At 48.6% G+C, this 22,082-nt stretch overlaps 1 protein-coding gene across 6 annotated transcripts; it reads left to right on the top strand.

Annotated features, from left to right (window-relative positions):
* Positions 1 to 3,848: 3,848 nt before the first annotated feature.
* On the top strand, positions 3,849 to 17,287 carry CREB3L4 (cAMP responsive element binding protein 3 like 4). Of its 6 annotated transcripts, none has more exons than XM_084824164.1 (12): positions 3,849 to 3,951; positions 4,152 to 4,216; positions 5,923 to 6,030; positions 6,210 to 6,386; positions 6,790 to 7,042; positions 8,358 to 8,470; positions 8,964 to 9,074; positions 11,966 to 12,072; positions 12,358 to 12,426; positions 13,179 to 13,263; positions 14,051 to 14,147; positions 16,169 to 17,278. In XM_084824164.1, exons 4-12 carry the CDS (start codon positions 6,213 to 6,215, stop codon positions 16,474 to 16,476), a joined length of 1,317 nt encoding a protein of 438 aa, XP_084680290.1. In that variant the 5' UTR covers positions 3,849 to 3,951; positions 4,152 to 4,216; positions 5,923 to 6,030; positions 6,210 to 6,212; the 3' UTR covers positions 16,477 to 17,278. The 6 variants fall into 6 exon arrangements, with proteins under 6 accessions (XP_084680290.1, XP_084680294.1, XP_084680295.1 ...); XM_084824168.1 differs by having other exon boundaries at positions 6,861 to 7,042; positions 16,169 to 17,272; XM_084824169.1 differs by having other exon boundaries at positions 5,845 to 6,030; positions 6,861 to 7,042; positions 16,169 to 17,272.
* Positions 17,288 to 22,082: the final 4,795 nt, after the last annotated feature.

Here is a 22,082-nt window from a genome sequence, read left to right as displayed (position 1 = left end):
CTGTTGCACTTGTGTCCTGCTTGTGGGTTCCTGGTCAACAGCTGGTTGGCCACAGTGCCAACAGAATGCTGGACTAGATGGTCCTTGGTTCGATCTGGCATAGATCTTCTTGTGTTCTTAAAATAAATCAAAGGATGCAATAAGGACGGTTTGACATTCACTAAATCGGGGTGGGCAGAAAGTAGCTCTCCAGATGTTCAACTCCCAGCATTCCTGACCATTGGCTATGCTGGCAGGGGCTTCTGGGAGTTGAAGTCCCAAACATCTGGACTTATTTCCTTCTGCAGTAAATCCCCAAAGGCGACCTGCAACAAAATGTGGGAGTCTATAGGGCTCTTATTCAGGGTTCCAGCCAATCAGCCATATCCACGTCCAGGATACTCCATTACATTCTCTCTCTCTCCCAGTTTTCTGTTCCCTCTGTGTGTGCACACCCACACACACACACACACACAACAGTGAGGCAGAATTCTGTGGCCAGTCGTCATTTGGTTGCTTTGGGGATTTCTTCTCGTTTCCTTCGGGTTTTGGGAGTGGAGAGCCCTCTGCAACCTTTGGCAAGACATCTTGAGGCCTGAGGCAGAGCAACAAATGGTGCTCTCCAAAGTTAAGGTCCATTTTACCGAAGGCCGATCAAGTTATATTGGCATCTGATGCATTACAATAAAATAAAATGCGCAAGTACCTCTCCATGGGGGTAAAAGCAAGAAAAACGAATTAAGGGCATAAGCCTATGTATGTTTAGACAGAAAAAGAGTCCTACAACTCCCAGCATGCTCCAGCCAGAATAGCTGGCTGGGGCATGCTGGGAGTCGTAGGATCTTTTTTCTGTCTTAACATGCATAAGATTTCGCCTTAAGTAACAGTTTGCTGCCACCTCACCTCTGCCTACTGGTAGAGCCATTCCCCCAAACCTGTGTGTGTGTGGTGTGGTGGATGTTCCAGCATGTGCCGAGGGGAGAGCCGAGATCCCCACTGAAAATCGCCCCCATGTGGCAATTAAAGGTGAAATCCTCCGCACATTTAGACAGAAAAAGTCCAACAACTCCCAGCATCCCCCAGCCAGCGGGCTGCATGATTCTGGGAATTGTAGGACTTTTTTCTGTCTAAACGTGCCTAGGATGGTGCCCTGAGCTTAGGGGAAAAAACCCTTCATCTGGAACTAAAGGACACTCACAGCTCTGAGGGAAAGATTTGGGGCCTTAGGAAAACAGATTTGGGGCAGGGATCCATGCGTCCTGGCCCAGCCAAAGCCCTAGTTGCCAATGTAGGTTGCTCAGGAGGATACAGCAAGTTTAAGCCATGGGTGAGGGACAGTTTATACATTTTGAGAAACTCTGCTATGAGGTCAAAATGCAACCAAGCAGCACTTCAAGGCTAGCAGATTGATCGCGGGGGAAACATCTGTGGCCTTCATCCACTTTTCTGTGCATCGGAGGAAATAGACTCCCCGGTTCAGGTGAAAACTTCCACCAAGAGGAACCGGTCAGACTTTACAGTGCCAGCACAATGCCCTTTGTTGAGCATGCAGTGACAGACCTTTAGGGCTTCTCCTCTGGAATTTGTCACCACTGTAAGGGAAGAAGGAAACACACTGGCCCCACCTTCTCAGGGTCAACCCAGAGCAGTCGCCACACTGCTTAAAAGGGAAATGTTGCAAAGCGGGGAGGAGAAGGGGGCAAGGCCAGGCCAGTGTGCAGCTCGGATTTCATCTCAGTCAGGCCTGGAATTTGCCGCCCTCGTCGTTATTATTTCCTTAGGTGCCTTTTCCAACAACAACAAAAGACCCGAGGCAACTTGCGATAGAATTAAAACGTGCAAATCTCAAAAGAGCTGCAACAATTAAACATTAAAATACAACCACCCCAGAAAACATCAGTGATGACCATGAACAATATGACGGATGCCTTACATGGCCCATCAAATGCCATTAAATGGCTGGGAACAGAGGAAAGTCTTATCCTGCCACTGGAAAGAAGACAGTGTTGGTGCTAGGCAGGCCTCAGTGGGGACTTTGTTCCATAATCGGGGGCCACCACTGAGAAGGCCTTCTCCCTTGTTGCCACCTTCTGAGCCTCTTTCAGAAGAGGCACTCAGAGGAAGTCCTCCGATGTTGAAAAGGTACAGGTAATTCCATCTTTTCAGAAAGAAAGAATTAATGAAAGAAAGTAAATGTCTTTAGGGCATGTGCAGAGTGTGTTTCCCTCTGAATCATCATTGATGTTTCAGGCATTGTAATGTAAATTTGTTATTAGTATTGTACACTGCCTAGAGTGGCCGGGCAGACAGCCAGATGGGCAGCTAATACATCAAATAAATAAATAAATAAATAAGGGTTTAAGATTTTTTTCTCCTACTTATCAGCCCTCCTTCTGCCCTCCTTGCCTGCCTCTCACACTCCTCATTCACCCTCATTTACAAATGTGTGGATGAAGACACAAAAGTACCCATTTCACAGACAGAAAAACTAAGGTGGAGAAAGAACAGACTTGCCCAGTTGTAGTCTGAAATATCTGGAGGGCACCAGGTTGGGGAAAACTGAGCCACGCACCTTTTTAGGGTTTTATTGTTTGTATGGTATGGATTGGGGGCGGGTAGAAGTTCATATAATCTCTTTCTTTTTGTAACTACTTCCATTAAATTATTGTTACCTATTGAGTTTTTAATCTGCTGATGATTCTTCAGATGTTGGGTTTCTGTGGTGGTGGTGCTAGTGGTGAATTTGAATGTTTTATTGTATTTTGTATTATCCTTGCCATTTGCCTCCCTGGACTTTTTAAAGGCAACGTGGAATAGCAACATTTTAGATAAATAGCAACATTTTAAACAATATATAAATATTTCACCCTGGCATCTGCACACATACATCTTCCCTCTGTTTTTATGAAACATTTGTTTTATGAAACAGATTCATAAATCTGGGGGGGAGAGAAACCAGAATTTGTTGCAACCTGATTAATTCAGAATGAAGTTTGACAGAATTTTAGACCATTTACTCTAAAATTTAATTAGGACTGCACTGAACTTACTTAGGACTGCATTTAGGGCACAATGTTTAAATAGATTAAAAAAAACCCTACAACTCCCAGCATTCCCCAGCCAGGGACTTTTTTCTGTCTAATAGGACTTTTTTTCTGTCTAAACATGCATAGGAATGTGCCCTTTTTTATTTATGAATGTGAGTCTCCTTTTGGCCCAAAGAGGGGGGCTGATTAAATTAAAACATAACACAATTTAGGGTTCTGTGACTTTTTTCTGTCTAAACATGCATAGGATTGGGTCTTTATTTGTATATAAATCCGGATTGTACCAAATAGGGCCGCCAAGGCAACTTACAGTTAAGACCTAAAACAATTTAAGGCACAATTCTATGCACGTTTAAACAGAAAAAAAGTCCCACAACTCCCAGCATTCCCCAGCCTGCCATGGGAATTGTAGGACTTTTATCTGTCTAAACATGCATAGGATTGCACCTTTAGGGTGCAAGCCTATGAACGTTCACATAGCGTGGCTGGCTAGGGAGGTGTAGGACTTTTTCCACTGAAATATGCATAGGATTAAAGGCTTTATTTTAAAACAAGTTAAAACTTTTAAAACAGTTTCAAAGCTTTCATAAAAACAAATTTACAACTTTAAAACAACAAATGCTTAAATGAATTTATTTTAAAAAATAAACGTAAAACGTTATTTTATGCGAGAGTTTTCCTTATCCAATTGTACACTGCCTAGACAGGTGTGCGCGTATACCTGGACCCCTTCGGCCCTTTTAATTGGTTTACAGACCGTGGGTGGGTCTTGGCAGACCAGTTCCAGGATGTCAAGATCCTGTACGGAAGCTTCCTTGTTTCGATGCAGGCTGGATGTAAAGCTCTGTAAAGCCCGTTGCTCTGTTCGGGAACCAGCAGCTCAGTTTCCCCCACGCACGCTTTTGGACTCGAGCTGGAAAAAAAGGTAAGGCTTGGGGGAATGAAGGCTTCTCCAGCAGGAGATCAACTTTCTTTGGAAGCGTAACTGGGTTATTCTGTTGCAGCGAAAACCACAGAGGATTTCCAAGCGCCTTTCAAAGCAAACACATTTTACTGTTGTGCAAGCTTCTGTAAGCTAGAGCTCACAGACTGATGTATTTATTTTGTCTTCATCTTGAACTCCAGGGAACTGGGGGCTGCGCAAATGAGGCTCCTGACAGCTGTTTTGATCCTCACGACAAACCTATGAGGTAGGCTAAGCTAAGAAACAATGACGGGCTCAAACGAGCTTCGTGGATTTGAACCCAACTCTGCCCGGCCCTCGTCCAACATTGTAACCACTTCACCACAAGGGCAATGAATGTTATGCAGGTTTCGGGGGAAACAGCCAGAGATGGCGCAAAGATTATTCTGTGTGTGTAACCCGGAAGGTGCACAGAGTTGCTTTGTGAATTACGCAGGTGTGCACCTGTCGCCGCGTTGAGGCAACATGGGTGTGCAAAGGCAGCTTCGAATGCGAGCACCATGCACACGCACACATACCACGCACAATGTAGTGCCGTCCAGCATGAACCAGGGTGTATACTGGGGAAACTCCACACACGTATGGTCGTCAGACTCAACAACTGTCATGTGGTTTGCATGCTTTTCACTATGGCAGGGGTGCAGAGACTCAGGCCTGAGGGCCACATTTGGCCCTCTTGGGGACCCAATCGGGCCCTCCAAGGTGCCCCAAAACCCCCAGACGGGACTCTTTCTCCTGTCTCCACCCTCTTTTCCCCAACCACCAAACGTTTGGTGTTTTCCCGGCTTTCACACAGTCTTTTCCTCATTCCAGTCCCCGTTCTAAAAGGTTGAAATGCCTCTCCTAAGCTGTAGTTATTTATTTATTGTTATTTATTTATTTATTACACTTATATCTCACCTTTCTTCCTTCATGGAACTCAAGGTGGGCTACATGTGGTTCCCAGGTGGTCTCCCCTCCAAGCAATGACCAGACCCAAACCTGCTAAGCTTCAGCAAGGGGGCTGCCTCCCGTGCCTTCGGACTATGCCCTATAGTTCCTGGCAGGAAGAGCTTAAAGCAAAAATATGCAGGCATTTTTTGGCTTTGGGGGGGCGCCCCTTTTGCCTCAAGCCCTGCCCACCACTGGAATACAGCCCCCAAGCTGAAAGAGGTTCAGCATCCCTGCTGTACATATCTACTCATAAGCAAGAAAGGTCAATGGATCTTGTTCCCAGGTGAGCAAGAATGGGACTGAAGCCTTGTAGCACAATCCTAGACATGCTTACCCAGAAGTAAGACCCACTGAGTTCAATGGGGCTCACCCCCAGGTACGTGCATGCAGGATCGCAGCCTGAGTGTTCAAAAAGCTTCACAGACATTTGTTATCCATACAAGCAACCTGGCACCACCATCACCATCATCTCCAAATTATGGATGGAAAGGCTGAGGGCAAGAGGGAAAGTAGCTTGCCTAAGGCTGACAAAGGAAAGTGAAGTTTGAGCCAAGGACTTTGAGGTAGAGCTGTGCACAAATGGCCTCCCAGAATTCTCCATCCTATTTGCGGGCAGCGAAATTGGCAGGATAACTTGACCGAATTTCTCCTAGGGGAGGAGAAATTCTCCAACGGTTTCTGACAGACAGGGCTCACTATTGGTAGGGGTTGCAGCACAGGGTCTCCCTTTTCTTTTCCCTCTGGGTTTTTGGTTTATTGCATTGCTTCTGTAGGTGGCAACAGCATCAACTGTGTCGAGGCTTCCACTTTTCTGAGGCAGCATTTTGAATTTCTTTTGGTCGTCATTTTGAGCTCGCCTAATCACTGCGAGGGGGCTGTGTGTGTTTTCTCTCTCTTCCACGTCTTTCCACTGCTCTTTAGTGTCCCAGGCCACCTGCACTTTCTGAACTGGAAAAGACCCATGGGAGGAATTGCCTCATGATGTCTTTCTCATGACAGCTTTGGCTGAAGTGAGGGAAGCCGAGGAGGCTACAGGGTGCCTCAGAGATTACTGTACGATGACAGACAGGACCCTTACACACACTCCTCAGCCACCTCATCAGTAGGGTAAGCCCAAGAACCCCAAATCCAGCCCATGAGGGTTTCTCCAAAATGTCTCCTCCTTTGAATTTCGAAAGCAATTTCTTTTCTATCAAATTGAAGGAGAATGCTGGAAAAAAATGTGGGAGAAATTTTTGGCCACTTCGAGGTTTCTTAGCCATTAATATGCTGTCTGCATATCTCAGGCCATGGATCCGAACTGCTCCAGTCTCCTGGATGACCTCTTTGAGGGGCAGGAAGAACTCATCTCCCACGGCGCCTTCCCTGCTACAGACTCCAAAGCCAACTTGTTGCTTCAAGACCATGCTTATGGATGCATTTCGAATAAAGCTTATGAGCCCTGGGGACCCAGCAGAGCGCAGGTGGGCTGGGCCAGATGAAACTGTTAGTTTGTTTTAACTATTTCTTCATCTATTTGTAAGAAATGTTTGAGCCAAATGTTTAAGCTAAAACAGGCTGTTTTTTGGCCACGCCCCTTTTGCCTTCAGCTCCGCCCAGCACTAGAAGGAAGCCCCCGAGAGCTTCTCTGAAACTGGATTTGGACCTTGGGCTGAAAGAGGTTCTGCACCGCTGGCCTAAGGCTGTGCAAATGACACTTGGGGGATTAACCTGGAGTCCAAATTAAGGAAGTCTCCTGTTCAAATCTCCCTCCTCGGCCCCCAGCAAGTTAAGCGTTCCAGGGACAACAGGCAAACACACACACACACACACACACTGGCAACCCCAAAGCAGTGCTATTAAAACCAATCCACGATTCTGCTTCAGGGACCGAACGACAGCGACACAGAGGATCTCTTACAGCTGCTAATCAACCCCAATGACATCTACCATTCAAGGAGCCCCGTTGCATCTCCGGAGAGCGACAGCGGGATCTCAGATGATCGCTGCGTGGACACCCCTCTGCAAAACGAGCCAAATCTCCAAGACCTATCCCCTACCGTCATCTACGAGGTTATCTGTGACACGGGGATGGTGAAGGATGCAGGCCTGCCTGATCGTGTCTTCTCTAGCTCCCTAGGTAAGTGTGGGACATGGGAGGGGTGTGTGTGGCAACAATTTGCAAATACCCAGGGGTTTTGCTAGTCCCAGATCTATTTTCCACGGCCCCAGATCAGTTCCCCAGAGCCTTGAGAGCTTTTCTACACAAGGCTGTTATTTGCCGTATCTACTTTCAGTTTCGTTGCAGGATTGAGCTCCGAGCACTACACAAAAAGCTTTTCCTTTCCTGCTTTTCCACTACATAAACTGTAGGTGGTGCTGTGCTATTGTGCAAATACACAAGTCGGGAAATACCTTTTCTTTTGCCATCAGAAATAATACCCCATTTTCCCCACTCTAAAGAAACTCAGGAAAGTGCTCTTAAAAAACAGAAATGAAACTGGAGGATCATGGCATCATCTAAAGAACCCATGAACAACCATGCATAAGGAATCACCAGTGCACTATAAATGCCTTGTGTAGAAAAGCTCTAAGTGTCCGCTGGTTCCAATGGAAGGTGTTTTATTTCTCAGCTTAGTTGCCATATAGAGGGCAATTTTCAAGGGGGGTGCAGCTGAATTAACCTTCCCCTCCCCACAAGCTGCAATGCCCCTCCAACCCTCCCTGTGCAAGGCAATTAAGTTTAGAAAAAATCTTCCCATTGGTGCAAATAGGAGGTTTTTCCTAAACTTAGCTACCATGTGGGGGGAGATTTCCAGGGGGATCACAGTTGGGAGGAAAGGGTTAACCTTACCCTCCCTGTGCACTGTGGCTAGCCAAAATTCCCCCCTTGTAGTTGCCAACCTAACCATCCTTCAAGGCAGGCAAGTGAGAAGGGCGTCTGTTGATGATCTCAGAGTGCAGGCTGGCTGGTGCTGCTGGCAAGGATAGGGCCTTTTCAGTGTTGGCATCCCAATTGCAAAATGCTCTTCCCAGAAAGGCTCACCTGGTACTCCACTGTACTCTTCCCAGCACCAGGTGAAGACCTTTCTGTTTTCTCAGGCCCTTCCATTTTGTTTTGTTTTTATACGTGTTATTGTCTGTTTAGAAGTTGACACTGCTGCTGGTTTTTACTTTGCTGTTATTCTGTTTTAAACTTTTAATGGTTTTGGATTATGTTTGATCATGTCGTATTGTGCGGTTTTCATTTTTGTCAGCCGCCCAGAGAGCTTTGATTTGGGGGCGGTACAGAAATGAAATAAATAAATAAATCCGCTGAAAGGGAACTTACCTGGTTGGACAGGGTCGACCTTTTTAACTTGGGGCTGGGGGGGGTCTTCGGACCATGTCCATCCCATAATCTTGACCCCTCCCTGACTGGTACCATGCTTTTTTGGTCCCTTCCCCACCCGCAGGGAACTGGACACCCCCAATGATTCTCCCCGAGGCCTGTGTTCCGGGCGAAGTGTCATTCCGCCTCTTTGAGAATGCAGCCCAACCCAACGTCCCAGAGATCACTAGGGACCAGGTAAGCAGTAAGGAACTGATAAATTAAGATGTTCAGGGGCTCAGGCTAGCACAGGAAGCTTTGAGACCGCCCCCAAAGACCTGGCTGTCAGACCCAGATTGTGCTGTATCAGGGGACAAAGTCGGATGTTTTTATAGCGGTCAGAAAGCGTCACATGACCTGCTGAGGCCTGTTGCTGTCATGAGGCTCCCTTATTGATCTGGCTGGTGTCCCTTTAATTCCCTCCTTCCGCCACGTGTGGGTGTCAGCAGCATGGTATCTGGTATCTCCATATTAGCCCCCCAAGTTGAGCCCCCGATGGCAGACTGGATCAGCTGTGATGGGGAGAAAGGGTCCCTCTGCATGTGCTCAGAGACCCTTTTGTCCAGCCAATCCATGGTGACAAAAGAAAGTCCAGGCTCTTGGTGGGATCAGGGACAGTCAGATCCTAAAGCAGGGAGCTCCAGGCCACAAAAGGTGATCAGCTAACGAACTCTGTGTCTGTGTGGGACAGGACCCTTTGGAAGAGCTATGCCTCCCACCAGGACTCTACTTGACGGACGAAGAAAGACGGCTGCTGAGCCAAGAGGGGGTCTTGCTAGGCAGCAACCTACCCCTCACCAAGGTATGTGGCAGTCCCCAGGGTGGAAGGGACAGAGCCCAGTTCAGACGCGTTTTGATTTCTTCCAGTGTAGTCATTTTTACTGGAATATTTCTTAAAAAATGGTATAGATTTTATTTAGGGTGCGATCCTGTCAGGATGCCCATCAGCCTCTGAACTCGGAAGCGGGCAGGCATCCTGTGCACAGTGGGAAGAGTGCAGAGGATGTTCTCCCCTCTGCACTCCTCCCGCTCCGCATTTTTGCTAGATTGGCTTTTTCACCTGTCTAACTGGAGCTCTGTGGAGCGGGAGGGAAGAAAGCTGGGAGGCTGCAGGATTCTTTGCAAGCCTGCCTCCCCAGTCCCCTCCCCACCCAGAGAATCACCTCCTTTCCCTCCTCTCCAAGGGTGCCCTTTGCGATCTCGGAGAGGCAGCCGGTGCGGTTCTGTCCACGCTGGCTGCAAAGCAGGGGGGAGCTCGGACTGCTGGGTCAGAGATCGGAGTGCTGTCTCTGACCTCAGATCCAGGAATCTGAACTTTCCTGTGCACACACACACACACACACCCCGCAGACGCCGTCTAGAGGCCATAGGGTTGCTCTCTCATTTATTTGATGGTCATCCCATCTTTCCATCCCAAAGTGGTGCTCCAGGAGGCCAACGAGAATACGAGCAAAGATCAAAACGTGAACTGAATTAAAATGTAACAAAAACACAAATGAATCAAAAACACAATTAAAACAGTAAAAGAAATAAGCAGCACCCAGCCAGTTAACACCCTTCAGCAGCAGACCCGCTTATGGGCCAAAGGCCCGCCTGGATAAAAACGCTGAATAATAAAGACCCTTCCAGTGGAACAACAACAGAAAGGGAACCTCAGCAGGCAGTTCCAGAGCTCCGGCCCAGTTAAAGGTGGTGGTGGGAAGGGGGAACAGGGGACGACACTACCTACTTCAGGGGTCCCCAACCTTTTTGGGCCAGTGGGCACATTTGGGAATTTGAGACCATGCTGTGGGCACCACCACAAAATGCCTAATCAGCAGATCGTCACTTTGGCATCTGCCTGTCGTGTCTGTGGATCTTGGGCTGCATCTTATTCAGCAAAAACTTTTCTTTCATGCCTGTTGGACACCGCAGTGTCTCTTTAATAAGGGATTGTCGAATTCGGCTAATTGCTGGCGGTGCAGTACAGTTAACACTTCTTTTAAGCATATGTTTTGGCAAAGCCCAGTAGTTTCTTCTTTGGGGGCGGGAGGTTATTACACATAAATTTTGTACTGGAACAGTCTGTGATATTAACTGATGTACAGGCTCTTTTAAATTATTTACCTGCTTCATGGAAACTAACGAAAGGTCAGCGGAAAGGGATTCTCCGCACCCTTTCGGCAGCTAAAAGGCTGGTACTGAAACACTCCCCTCCTATAATGCAATGGACTGAGGACCTTACAATGCTTTCAGTCTTTGAATGGGTGGCATTCAGACATTGGGGACCCCTTCATGGGTGCCGCTGGAGGCACCCACTGGCCTTGTGGACCGTGGGAATGCTGTAGACATCATATACCTCGACTTCAGCAAGCTTTCAACAAAGTGCCCCATGATCTCCTGATGAGCAAACTAGCTCAAAGTGGGCTAGATGAAACAACGATCCGGGGGGTCCACAGTTGGCTACAGAATCGGACTCAAAGAGTGCTTATCAATGGGACCTTCTCAAACTGGGGAGAGGTAACGAGCGGGGTACCGCAGGGCTCAGTCCTGGGCCCAGTGCTCTTCAACATTTTTATTCATGACTTGGAGGAGGAGGTGCAGGGAATGCTGATCAGATTTGCAGATGACACAAAATTGGGCGGGATAGCTAATACTTTGGAAGACAGAAACAAAATTCAAAGTGATCTTGATAGACTGGAGCGCTGGGCAGAAAACAACAGAATGACATTTCATAGGGATAAATGCCAAGTTCTGCACCTAGGAAAAAGAAACCAAATGCACAGTTACAAGATGGGGGATACATGGCTCAACAACACTACAAGCGAGAAGGATCTTGGAACTGTTGTCGATCACAAGCTGAATATGAGCCAACAATGTGATGTGGCTGCAACAAAGGCAAATGCTCTTTTGGGCTGCATTCATAGAAGCATCGCTTCCAAATCCCGGGAAGTACTAGTTCCCCTCTCCTCAGCACTGGTTAGGCCTCATCTGGAGTACTGTGTCCAGTTCTGGGCACCACACTTGAAGAAGGATGCAGACAAACTGGAGAGGGTTCAGAGGAGGGCAACAAAGATGATCAGGGGACTGGAAACAAAGCCCTGTGAAGAGAGACTGAAAGAAGTGGGCATGTTTAGCCCTGAGAAGACTGAGGGGAGATAGGATAGTGCTCTTCAAGTACTTGAAAGGTTGTCACAGAGAGGAAGGCCAGGATCTCTTCTCAATCATCCCACAGGGCAGGACATGGTATAATGGGCTCAAGTGACAGGAAGCCAGATTCCGGCTGAACATCAGGAAAAGCTTCCTGACTGTTAAAGCAATACGACACTGGAACCGATGACCTAGGGAGGTGGGGGGCTCTCCCACACTGGAGGCATTCAAGACGAGGCTGGACAGCCACCAGTCAGGGATGCTCTGACTTGGATTCCTGCATTGAGCAGGGGGTTGGACTCGATGGCCTTGTAGGCCCCTTCCAACCCTACTATTCTATGAGTCTATGATTCTATGACCCCTGGCTGACTTGCTCCCCGGCTCTCTGCCTGCCAAGCAAGCAAACGGTAGCGACAATGAGAAAGAGGAGGAGGAGAAATGATGGCCATGGTGGTGAGAAGAAAGACTCACTGAGGGAGGGGGCCCATTGCGGGAGTCTTGCCCAAAGGTCCCCCCGCAAATCTGGGGCAGGTACTGACTCTCACCCTCCCTCCTTGCACACAGGCAGAAGAGCGTATCCTGAAGAAGGTGCGGAGGAAAATCCGCAACAAGCAATCGGCTCAGGACAGCCGCCGGCGCAAGAAAGAATACATCGACGGGCTGGAGAGCCGGTGAGAGCGGGGGGGGGGAGGAAGCTGTATTTTGTGGGGGTGGGTCAAGGGGCTCACTTGCCCTTTACAGACCAGCTTCTCGTCCCCATACCGGACTCCCGGCTGACCCGGGTCCCTGTTTCCATCAGCCAGGGGTGAGGAGCCTACAGTCCTCTGGCAGTATGGTTGATGGTCAGGGATGATGGGAGTTGTAGTTCAACAATATCTGGAGGGATGTGAGCTCCTGACCTCTGCCATAGGGTGGACAAAATGTAACTGGTTTTCCCTTTGCTCTTTCCTCGGCAGGGTGACCACATGCTCAGCCCATAACCAGGAGCTGAGGAGGAAAGTGCAGGAGCTGGAGACGCACAATGTGTAAGTTTATCACTTCCCCATCCTCTCCCGCCAGGCGACGGGACCCAGGAGTCCTGGCTCCCCCATCCCACTCTCTGCTGTGTTCCATGGAAAGGCCTGACTCAAATCTAGGGATGTATGAACATTTCGCTCCTGTACGGAAATCATACACACATGTCCCATTTGCAACCATGAACGCAAACAGGAGCGCGGTTCTCGGGAAACGTTCGCCGAAGCGTCCCATTTCCAGCGGTGGCCAGCAAGATATTTCTGGGACGTTCACAAGCGGGGTGTGGCATCAACAGCCCCTGTCCTCTGCGTTTCCGCAGCATCTGGTATGCAGAGGTAGATTAATGCTGCAGCCCAACCGTGAAATGTGTGAGGTAATAAGGAAAGGGTGCCTCTGAGGATGTGCAGAGAGCCCTTTCCTCCAAAGAATTGGGGCCTTGTCAAAGCTGCCAAATGGTGAGAGGTTCAACAGGTGCTACTTTCTTCCATTCCTGAAGCTCCAGGACAAACGTCCCCTGTTGCATTTTTCACCATTGAGCAGGAAGCAGCAACGGGGTTCAGCCGGAGAGGGCTGCCCCATAATGGGTACTGTGGGCAGAGCCATAGCCACATGGGGAGGGAGGTCCTGGGAGCCTGCTCCCACTCAAGGAGATTCCAACACATACACTGCTTTGCATTTTCAGCTTTCATTAAAAGAATCAAGTTTCCAGTCCTTATGGAAATAGAAGGATCCAAATACTGTTTGACATTATTTCTTCCTGCAGGTCGCTGCTGGATCAGTTACAGAGGCTGCAAAGACTCATCAAGCAGACATCCACCAAGGCAGCACAGACTACCACCTGCCTCGTGGTACGTGTGGGGAGGGAGAAAGGTGGGGGACAGTGATCCTGGAAAAAGCAAAATGCCAGCACACTCTTGGGTAAGGTGGCCATGTGTCCCACTTTAAAAAGGACAGTCGTCTGTTTGAAGGAGACTGTCTCTATTTCGGGGTGCGGGGGGGGGGACCAGCAGGCCTCTAGATGTTGCTAGACTCCAACTCCTATCAGCCCCAAGCCTGCCTGGCCAGTGGTCATGGATGATGGGAGGTGTAGTCCAAGAACATCTGGTGGGCCATAGGTTCCCCTCCCCCCGCTCCATTAATAGAGCTGTACAGTCCAAATCCAGTTTACAGACAAAGATGAATGCTATTAAAATATACCGCTTTTTAATTTTATTTTGTTTGGGGGTGGGGGGTGGGGTTTTTTGCAATTTAATCACAAATCAACAGGAGTGAAACTCTATTGAGAATCTTGCTCCTACAGTCAGAAATCGTACCCTAGTTATAATTACATTTATACCCCACCTTTTTTCCTCTTGCAAGGAACCCAAGGCAGCTTACATGGTCCTCCTTGTCTGTTTTATCCTCACAACAACCCTGAGAGGTCGGTTAGGCTGAGAATCAGGGACTGGCCCAAAGTCACCCAGTCAGCTTCATGGCCGAGCGGGGACTAGAACCCGGGTCTCCTGAGTCCCAGTCCAATGCGCTAACCACTACACCTTACTGACTCTGGCTCAGTCCCTTCTGACTGATCGCACTATATATCCCGTGGTTTCTTCTGCACCAATAAACCCACTTTCCAATCCTTCCACCTGACAGATCCTCACCTTCTCCCTTGGGCTCCTGATCCTGCCCAGCTACAGCTCGTTGCTCGGTGGAACCCAGATCAGTCGGGATGACTACAAACCCTCTGGAGGTAACTATGGGGGCAGACAGAAGGTCAGAGAGCAAGGAAAAGTGCGGACAGAAAAAGAGACCGATTGAATAGGCAGCCGGTTTTCCCCGAGGAAACCACGATGGCCAAATGGGGCACCCATGGACCGACGGAGTCTACCTCTGAATACCAGATCCTGCAAACGAACAGCAAAATACAGTCATTGCTTTCATACGGTGAAGTTCTAGACCTGACACTGGCCACCTGCTCAACAGACACGCCAGTAAAACCCCTTGAATACACCAAGACCTACAGCAGGGTGACCTCTGTGCTGTCACAGAGGTACGTCATCCCAGCGGAATTGGAATGTAAGGCAACCTGGTGCCTTCCAAATATGTTGGACTACATCTCCCATCAGTCCCAGCCAGCGGGGCCCATGGTCTGTGACAATGGCAGTGGTACTCCTGGAGGGCACCGGGTTGCATCCCCCTGTGAGACAAGTAACTTACTCTCGCTCCATCCGACTACCTTGTTTCCCTTAGTTGAATGGGTGTATCTGAGATTCTCCCGGCCATGGGAGAATGCAGCAGCTTTACTGACACAGCCCCCTCTGTGACAGATTTACAAGTCCTCACTGAGTGTTTGGGGCATCAGGCATTAACACGTGGGAAGCGATCCTTGAAGCTTCTCTCAAGCCAGATGATACAAATCTGGTATGAAGGAATATACCTTTATTGCTCCAACAGTCTAAGAGAATAACATGCTTCCATTATGTTAAGGCAGATCACAAACATCCCTAAATACACGCAAGTTCTAATCGCTAAAAGGATAATGGAAATGACAGCAAGCATACTGTGAATGTAGTAAAACCCACATTCTTCTCAATCTAACAGTTAATATCAATGTTTCACATGGACCTAAATGGAAGGCATGGTGGACAGAGGGAGCAGTTTGGTAGGTTTGTCATCCTCCCAAGATCTCTCTCCCAAAGAGATCAAACCCTTATCTTTTAAAACTCCGATGTTCATGGCCTCATCTAATTTTCAGATGTGGTCATACCACTATTCCTGGTTCCTAATAGGACCACCTCCCAATGCAGCCTGGTTTACCAATGCAGCCTGGTTTACCATTCCCATCCACTCAGCACTGGTTAGGGCTCATCTTGTGTACTGTGTCCAGTTCTGGGTACCACACTTTAAGAAGGATGCAGACAAACTCAGAGGAGGGCAATGAAGATGATTAGGGGACTGGAAACAAAGCCCTGTGAGGAGAGACTGAAAGAACTGGGCATGTTTAGCCTTGAGAAGAGGAGACTGAGGGGAGATAGGATAGCGCTCCTCAAGGACTTGAAAGGTTGTCCCAGAGAGGAAGGCCAGCATCTCTTCTCCCTCATCCCAGAGTGCAGGACATGGAATAACGGGCTCAAATGACAGGAAGCCAGATTCCAGCTGAACATCAGGAAAAACGTCCTGACTGTTAGAGCAATACAACAATGGAACCAATTCCCTAGGGAGGTGGGGGGCTCTCCCACACTGGAGGCGCTCAAGACGAGGCTGGACAGCCACCTGTCAGGGATGCTCTGACTGGGATTCCTGCATTGAGCAGGGGGTTGGACTCGATGGTCTTGTAGGTCCCTTCCAACCCTACTATTCTATCATTCAATGATACCAGGTGCCCCTTAATTAAGGTTTCCCTCCTAAGTCAAGCAGCTTTCTGCTTCCAATACTTAACTAACCCACATGGGGCAACCTTCTTTGCCCCATCCCCAAGAATACTTTCCAGTACTCACCGTTAGCTCACAATACACACAAATCTAATCACATCTACAAAATACCAGAAAGTCTTATCAATTTCAGTCGCTGCAACCCATCTTCCGCTACACCCGGAGTATAGCATTGCTTGGCCTATAAACCTTCAACGTATCAAGCTATCTCTGTGTTATGCGCTGGATTTATTAAGCTTCCCCTTGACGCAACATTTCTGGCTATGGGGGCCCGTTGTGAAACCCACAGGCATCAGCCCCAGAAATGGCCCCTCATGACGTGCCTTCCCTTCTCCTCCAGTGATCTCCCGAAACATCTTGACCAAAGGGGGGCTCTCTGATCCGGAGGAACCCCCCGCTGCTGCCCCTGATCCAGAATCGCCTCGGGTTCAAATTGAGCTAGCACAGGAGAGTCCTGGCACCAGCAACGAGGGGCAAGGGGCCAACGGGACCGCCCGCATCTTCAGGGAGAAGGTGATGCCGGACACATCCAATCCGGAGGTGCTGCAGACCCCCGAGGTGGAACCAAAGAAAGGTTTGCTGATGAAATCGACGAGGCCCAAGCCAGACAAAGACCCAGCGAAGCAAATGCACGCCGATGAGATGTAACGGCCTGTGGGGGACCGGTGATTAATTCCATCGGAGAGAAGCTGCAGGCCTCCAAAGAATCTGTGCTGGGACTGTTCTCCTCCCCTGGGACATAGTTTCCTGGTCGCAGCCTCACTTCCCTTCAGGCTGATGCAACCAGTTAGACATCTCCAACTAGAGAACCCATAAAGTGGGCTGCTGGCCTTTAAAAATTATCATTATTCTTAGGCGTGGTAGGGTTGGCCTCCAGGCAATCTTTTTGGGCTGGACAGAAACAGTGGTTGAGGCCTGGAATGTATGGGGGAAGTAATAAAGGGTGCCCCTCAGCATGCGCAGAGTGCATTTCCCTTACACTGCCCAGGAACTGCAAGACGCCCAGATGGGGGAGGAGCAGGGCTTAGAAAAAGAGTGGGATGTAGAAGCAGCCGTGAGCCACAGCACCCGCTGTCTCTCTGCCTTTTAATTAAACTTTGGAGAGTTGGAGGCTGCAATTACGGCTCACATTACCTGTGAGCACAGGAGGTGATATAGTCAGGAAGACATGGTGGGGGGAAGATGACATGGCTTTCTGCTTTCGTTCTGGCCAGGCCCTGGTGGTTGAGCCCTGGAACATGTGAAGGAGCAACCAGGGTGTCTCTGAGCACAGGCGAAGTGTATTTTCTGCTCACTTTCAAGTAACAGGAACAAGCATAAATCTGAGATTAGGGAGAAGGGTTGCCAAACTTTACACCCCCTTTCCCTCCCTCCTTCCCTCTCCTCCCTGCGCCTCCTTAAAACATGGCCGAACCCTGCCGTAATAAAAGGCTCCTCTGAATTCCCATCCCGTTGCTTCCATTGTTGTCATTTTATTGATGTTTGGGGGTTGTCGTGCTGGTTTTTCACAATTGCAAACTGCCCCGAGGACCTCTGTCGGTTGGGTGGCAAAATAAATTAAATGAATAAATGGGCAATCTGTGTGTGTGTGTGTGTGTGTGTGTATACACACACACACACATACACGTGGCAGGCAGAAATCCAACAGGAGCAACCTCCCGATCTAGTGACAGGCAGAGGCTTGACTTGTTGAATTTCTGAAATTCTGAATTTCTGTAAGACAACTGCAAAAGGTGCACACAGCCTCTGGCCAGGGAGAAAGTGGCAACCCATGTTGGTGGCTGGTTGCGAAAGCCCTCTGCACGTGTCAAGAGGTTAGACGATGATGCTATTTGCATATTCCTGCTCAGATCGATCCCCGGCATGTTTCTTTTCCCCCCAGGGAAACACACACACTAGTCCCTGGTGTGTCATTTCTCTGTCTGACACAGCGATGCATTAAAGATGAGAAGTCAGTGTTGATTCCCAGAGATGAGAGAGCAGGTGGGTGAAGGAGCATAGCAAGCGAGGGCTGCGTCAGAGATGAAGTCATCTCCCAGGAAGGCACCGCTGAACGCACTCCAGATGTATGTAGGCGGGACCACTAGAGACAGCTGGAGGCTTTTTAGGAAGCTGAGCATGAAACGAAGGTCTGGATTGCAAGTCCCATAATTCCCAGCCGGCATGATCCAGCAGGAATATCATAACACTTACTGTTCTTAAATCAATGCACCCCCTAACGGCGGCCGTCCCTATCCACCTTTACTCAAGGCGTTTGCTCCTGTTCGTAGTTCTTGATTTTCCATTTTCAGACCTCATGCCCAGGTGCAGAGAAACAATTCATGGCCCAGGCTGGCAGCAGGACCCAAAGCAGCATCTCTGCAACTTTAGGAAGAATGCTTAGGATGTATTTAAATTACACAACAGACAATGCCAGCCAATTAATCTCTCATCCGAGTCACTGCAAAGAAAATTAATGCTGCAATGGATTTTCCCAAACCACTTGGAAAAGTTCTTTTCTGAGCTTAATCGCCATGCAGAGGGGTGGGGGTGGGGCTTGGGGGGGGGTATTGCCACATCTGGGAAGGGGCAAGAAAACTTCCCTCCCCCACTGCAATCCCTTTTTAAAATTGCACCCAGCGCTACAGCGCTGACAGACAGACAAACATCCTCATGTATTATTAGCGATGCGCATATTTCTCCCCCGCTCCCGGGCCGGTTTATGGCGTCAGTTCCCTGCTGCTTTCTCAGTGACAGCCCACTGCTCTGCAACGTCCCGTAATTGTGTCTGGCTTTGCAGGATGCTTTATTATAATGCGAGGGCAAGGAAGCTGTGCTGCTCCTGCCATCTCGGCCTCCCACGAGGAGTCCTCATTAGTAGCAGCTAGAAAGGCCTTGAGTCGCTTTCAAGAGGTTGTTTGGCTACCAGTCGAGACTCAGCTACAAGGCATCGATCCGACAGATCGGCTTTGCGGCCGGAGATGTAACGAGAACCGGCTCTGGACTGAGGCGATGGGCGATCTCATTCAGTGATGGATCAGCTTCCGCTCCACTTACAAGGGGGTCCAGAGAGGACTTGGCCTCTACAGAGGTACCGTAGCTCAGGGGTAAGAGCATCTGGTGTGCGTGCGATAGGTCCCAGGTTCGATTTCTGGCCACTCCAGTTAAAAGGACTAGGCAGGAGATGACAGGGAAGCCTCTTCTATGTCTGAGACCCTTACGAGATCGACTTGGCACCCTCCAGGTGTTTTGGACTTCAACTCCCATCAGCCCCAGCATGCATGGCCAATGGCCAAGAATGCTGAGAGTCGTGATCCATAACATCTCAAAGGCACCAGGTTGGGGAAGGTTGGAGTACACAAAATTGGGCTAAATCAGCCTCCCCCAGGCTGGTGCCCTCCAGATGTTCTGGATTACAACTCCCAGCATTCCCAATTATTGGCCATGCTGGCTGCGGCTGATGAGAGTTGAAGTCCAAAACACCTGGAAGGCGCCAGGTTAGGGAAAAGATCGGCTAAATGGACAAATCGCTCGACCTGATACAGAACTCCCTATGTGCCAAACTTTTTCGATGCGGATAAAACTGGGGTAGGGAGTCAGGGTGTAGGACTTGCATATTTCATTCAGCATTCCCCCCTGCCTTCTCCCAGCCCCTTAAGGACATCAGAAGAACCATGCTGGATGAGACCAAGGATCCATCTAGTCCAGTGTTCCGGTCACACAGTGGCCAATGAGCTGTCCACAGGAAACCCACAAGCAGGGCAGGAGTGCAACAGCAACCTCCTACCCATGTTCCCCAGCAACTGGTGTACATAGGCAGACTGCCTCTGATACTGGAGGAAGCATATAGCCACCAGGACTAGTAGCCATTGAGGGCCCTCTCCTCCAGGAATTTGTCCAATCCCCCTTTAAAGTCACCTAAATTACTGGCCATAACTACATCTTGAGGAAGTGAGTTCCATAGTTTAACAATACACTGTGTGAATAAGCCCTTTTATCTATCTTGAATTGCCCACCAATCAACTTCATGGGATGACCCCCATTGGGTTCTAGTATTATGAGAGAGGGAGAAAAATGTCTCCCTATCCACTTTTTCCACACCAGGCATCATTTTGTGCACACCATGCATAATTTGAGGGATGGCCAACACACCAGGATTTGGATTGCAGTAATGGTCAGCCGACAATTAGGAGACTCCTACGCCCTTCACCCATGCTGGTTTATGCCTGCCAGTCTTTCAGCTTCTTGGTTTTTAGCAGGGCTGTTGTCCAGTTAAAGAAATCTTAGTCAATTGAACATATGGGTTATAGTTGATTAATCCATCAATTTCAGTTGATTAATCTATCATCTCAATTTGCACATGGGGAAAAGCAATAATACCAAACTGGAAGCATACTTTTTTTTCTTTTTAGATCATGGACACATATGTCACAGAAGGCACTATTTTAGAAAAAGCGTTCCGTCTCATATGAGAGGAAAAGGGAGAATGACAGCCACCCCACCACAGCAAGGGAGCAGGAGATCGTGAGATTTTTACAGGGTTCCTCCTTCTAGCAGAATACAATTAATCCTAATCCCCAGAAAGAAGCCCGGATTATGGTTTGTCCATCTCTTATGTAACCTTCCACATGTCAGAAGCATGACCCAGGGGAAGGGAGGGGGGCAAAAGAAATGGGTCAACGAACCATGCGATGCAGAGAGAGAGAGAAAGAGAAACAAACCCAACCCTTTGGTACAGAAGGTAGAACCAATGGCAGTTCAGGTTGCTTTGTTTTTAATTTGACTTTTGGTTAGAGAGAAAAAAACAATACAAGAAACATAACAAACCAAGAAAAACAGTTAAAAGACTGGAGACAACCAGTCGATGTCCAGATTAAAAGGTAGGAGGAAGGGTGGGGGACATCTGTAGATTTTAGATGGACCATAAATATAAACCAAAGGCTTTCAGAAATATTAATTCTATAACACTGACATAATTTTTTACAGTTCCAGAACATAATACATCCACCACCACCCCTGTGTCCTAAAAGATGTCCTTCTTTGTGTCTGGCCTGTGCTTTTAGAAATTCGGTTTGAGATGATCGTCACGTACCACATTTTCCCACGTCTATCATCAAATTGATGGCGGCATTGGATGATCCGCCCAGTTTTGCTGGCAATCAACACTGTTGACTCCTGGTGAGAGACGACAATAGCTTTCACCATCTTCTGTTTCTAGCTGTGCAGTTAGCGAAAGAGGGAGAAGTTCAACAGGTAAAGCTTTTCCTCAGCAAAACAGATGCGGTAATCAACACCCTGGTCTCCTGGCAAGAGGCAACAGTAGCTTTCACCATATATTGTTTCTAGGTTAGCAGTTAGCAAAAGAAACACAACAGGTTAAGCTTTCCCTCAGTACAGAGATGCCGTGATGAGCAAAGTTTCACTTACTTCATTTCTGCTGTTACAGCTGTTACAGTTGTTACAGTCACAATCACGGCCAGGAAAAGGAAAAGGTGGAGACCCTCTATTGGTTCCCTTTCTCACCACCAGATGGGCAACTGACCAGAATCTCTTGTGCCTTCACAAACACCTTTCTATCATGGGGAGGGGGGGGAGCACATGCAAAGGGACGAACTTAATCCTGGAAAGAATCCGGAAGCAGAAGCCCCAGTAAAATTGCGGGGGGCAAGCCTCTGAGTGGAGAAGCCCCCAGTCTGCAGTTTGGCAGCCTGGGCCCCACAGTGTCTTGGGTTTTAGCACTTCCTCCGTCTTGAATGGAAGAGCATTGGGACTGACAAACCAAAGGGAAATGGGGAGACTGGTTTGCAAGCAAGGCTGCGTCTGGATGTCACGATATCAACTGTGGTTTAACATAAGCCATCTTTTCTTTTCTCTTCAAAACTAAAAAGGTCCCAAACTCTTGAGCTCTTTCCTTATAGGGAAGGGCCTCAATGCCTTGTGTCAGAAAAATGTCTCCATGGGATTGTGTCTAGAGGTGGGAAACAATGGAAAGAAAGAAAGAAAGAAAGAAAGAAAGAAAGAAAGAAAGGGGAAGGGAAGGGAAGGGAAGGGAAGGGAAGGGAAGGGAAGGGAAGGGAAGGGAAGGGAAGGGAAGGGAAGGGAAGGGAAAGAAAGGGGAGGGAAGGGAAAGAAAGGGGAGGGAAGGGAAAGAAAGGGGAGGGAAAGGAAGGAAGGAAAAGAAGAGAAAGAGGAAGGAAGAGAGAGAGAGAGAGAGAAAAGGAAAAGGAAGGAAGGAGGGAGGGAGGGAGGGAGGGAGGGAAAAGAAAGAAAGAATG

The sequence above is a fragment of the Heloderma suspectum genome, chromosome 17 (genome assembly GCF_057233095.1).
Source record: "Heloderma suspectum isolate Gila_16-S chromosome 17, 16-S_ref, whole genome shotgun sequence".
Classification (NCBI taxonomy): Eukaryota; Metazoa; Chordata; class Lepidosauria; order Squamata; family Helodermatidae; genus Heloderma; species Heloderma suspectum.
The sequence above is the reverse complement of the archived record's forward strand: the minus strand, read 5'-3'. Positions and strand labels throughout refer to the sequence as shown.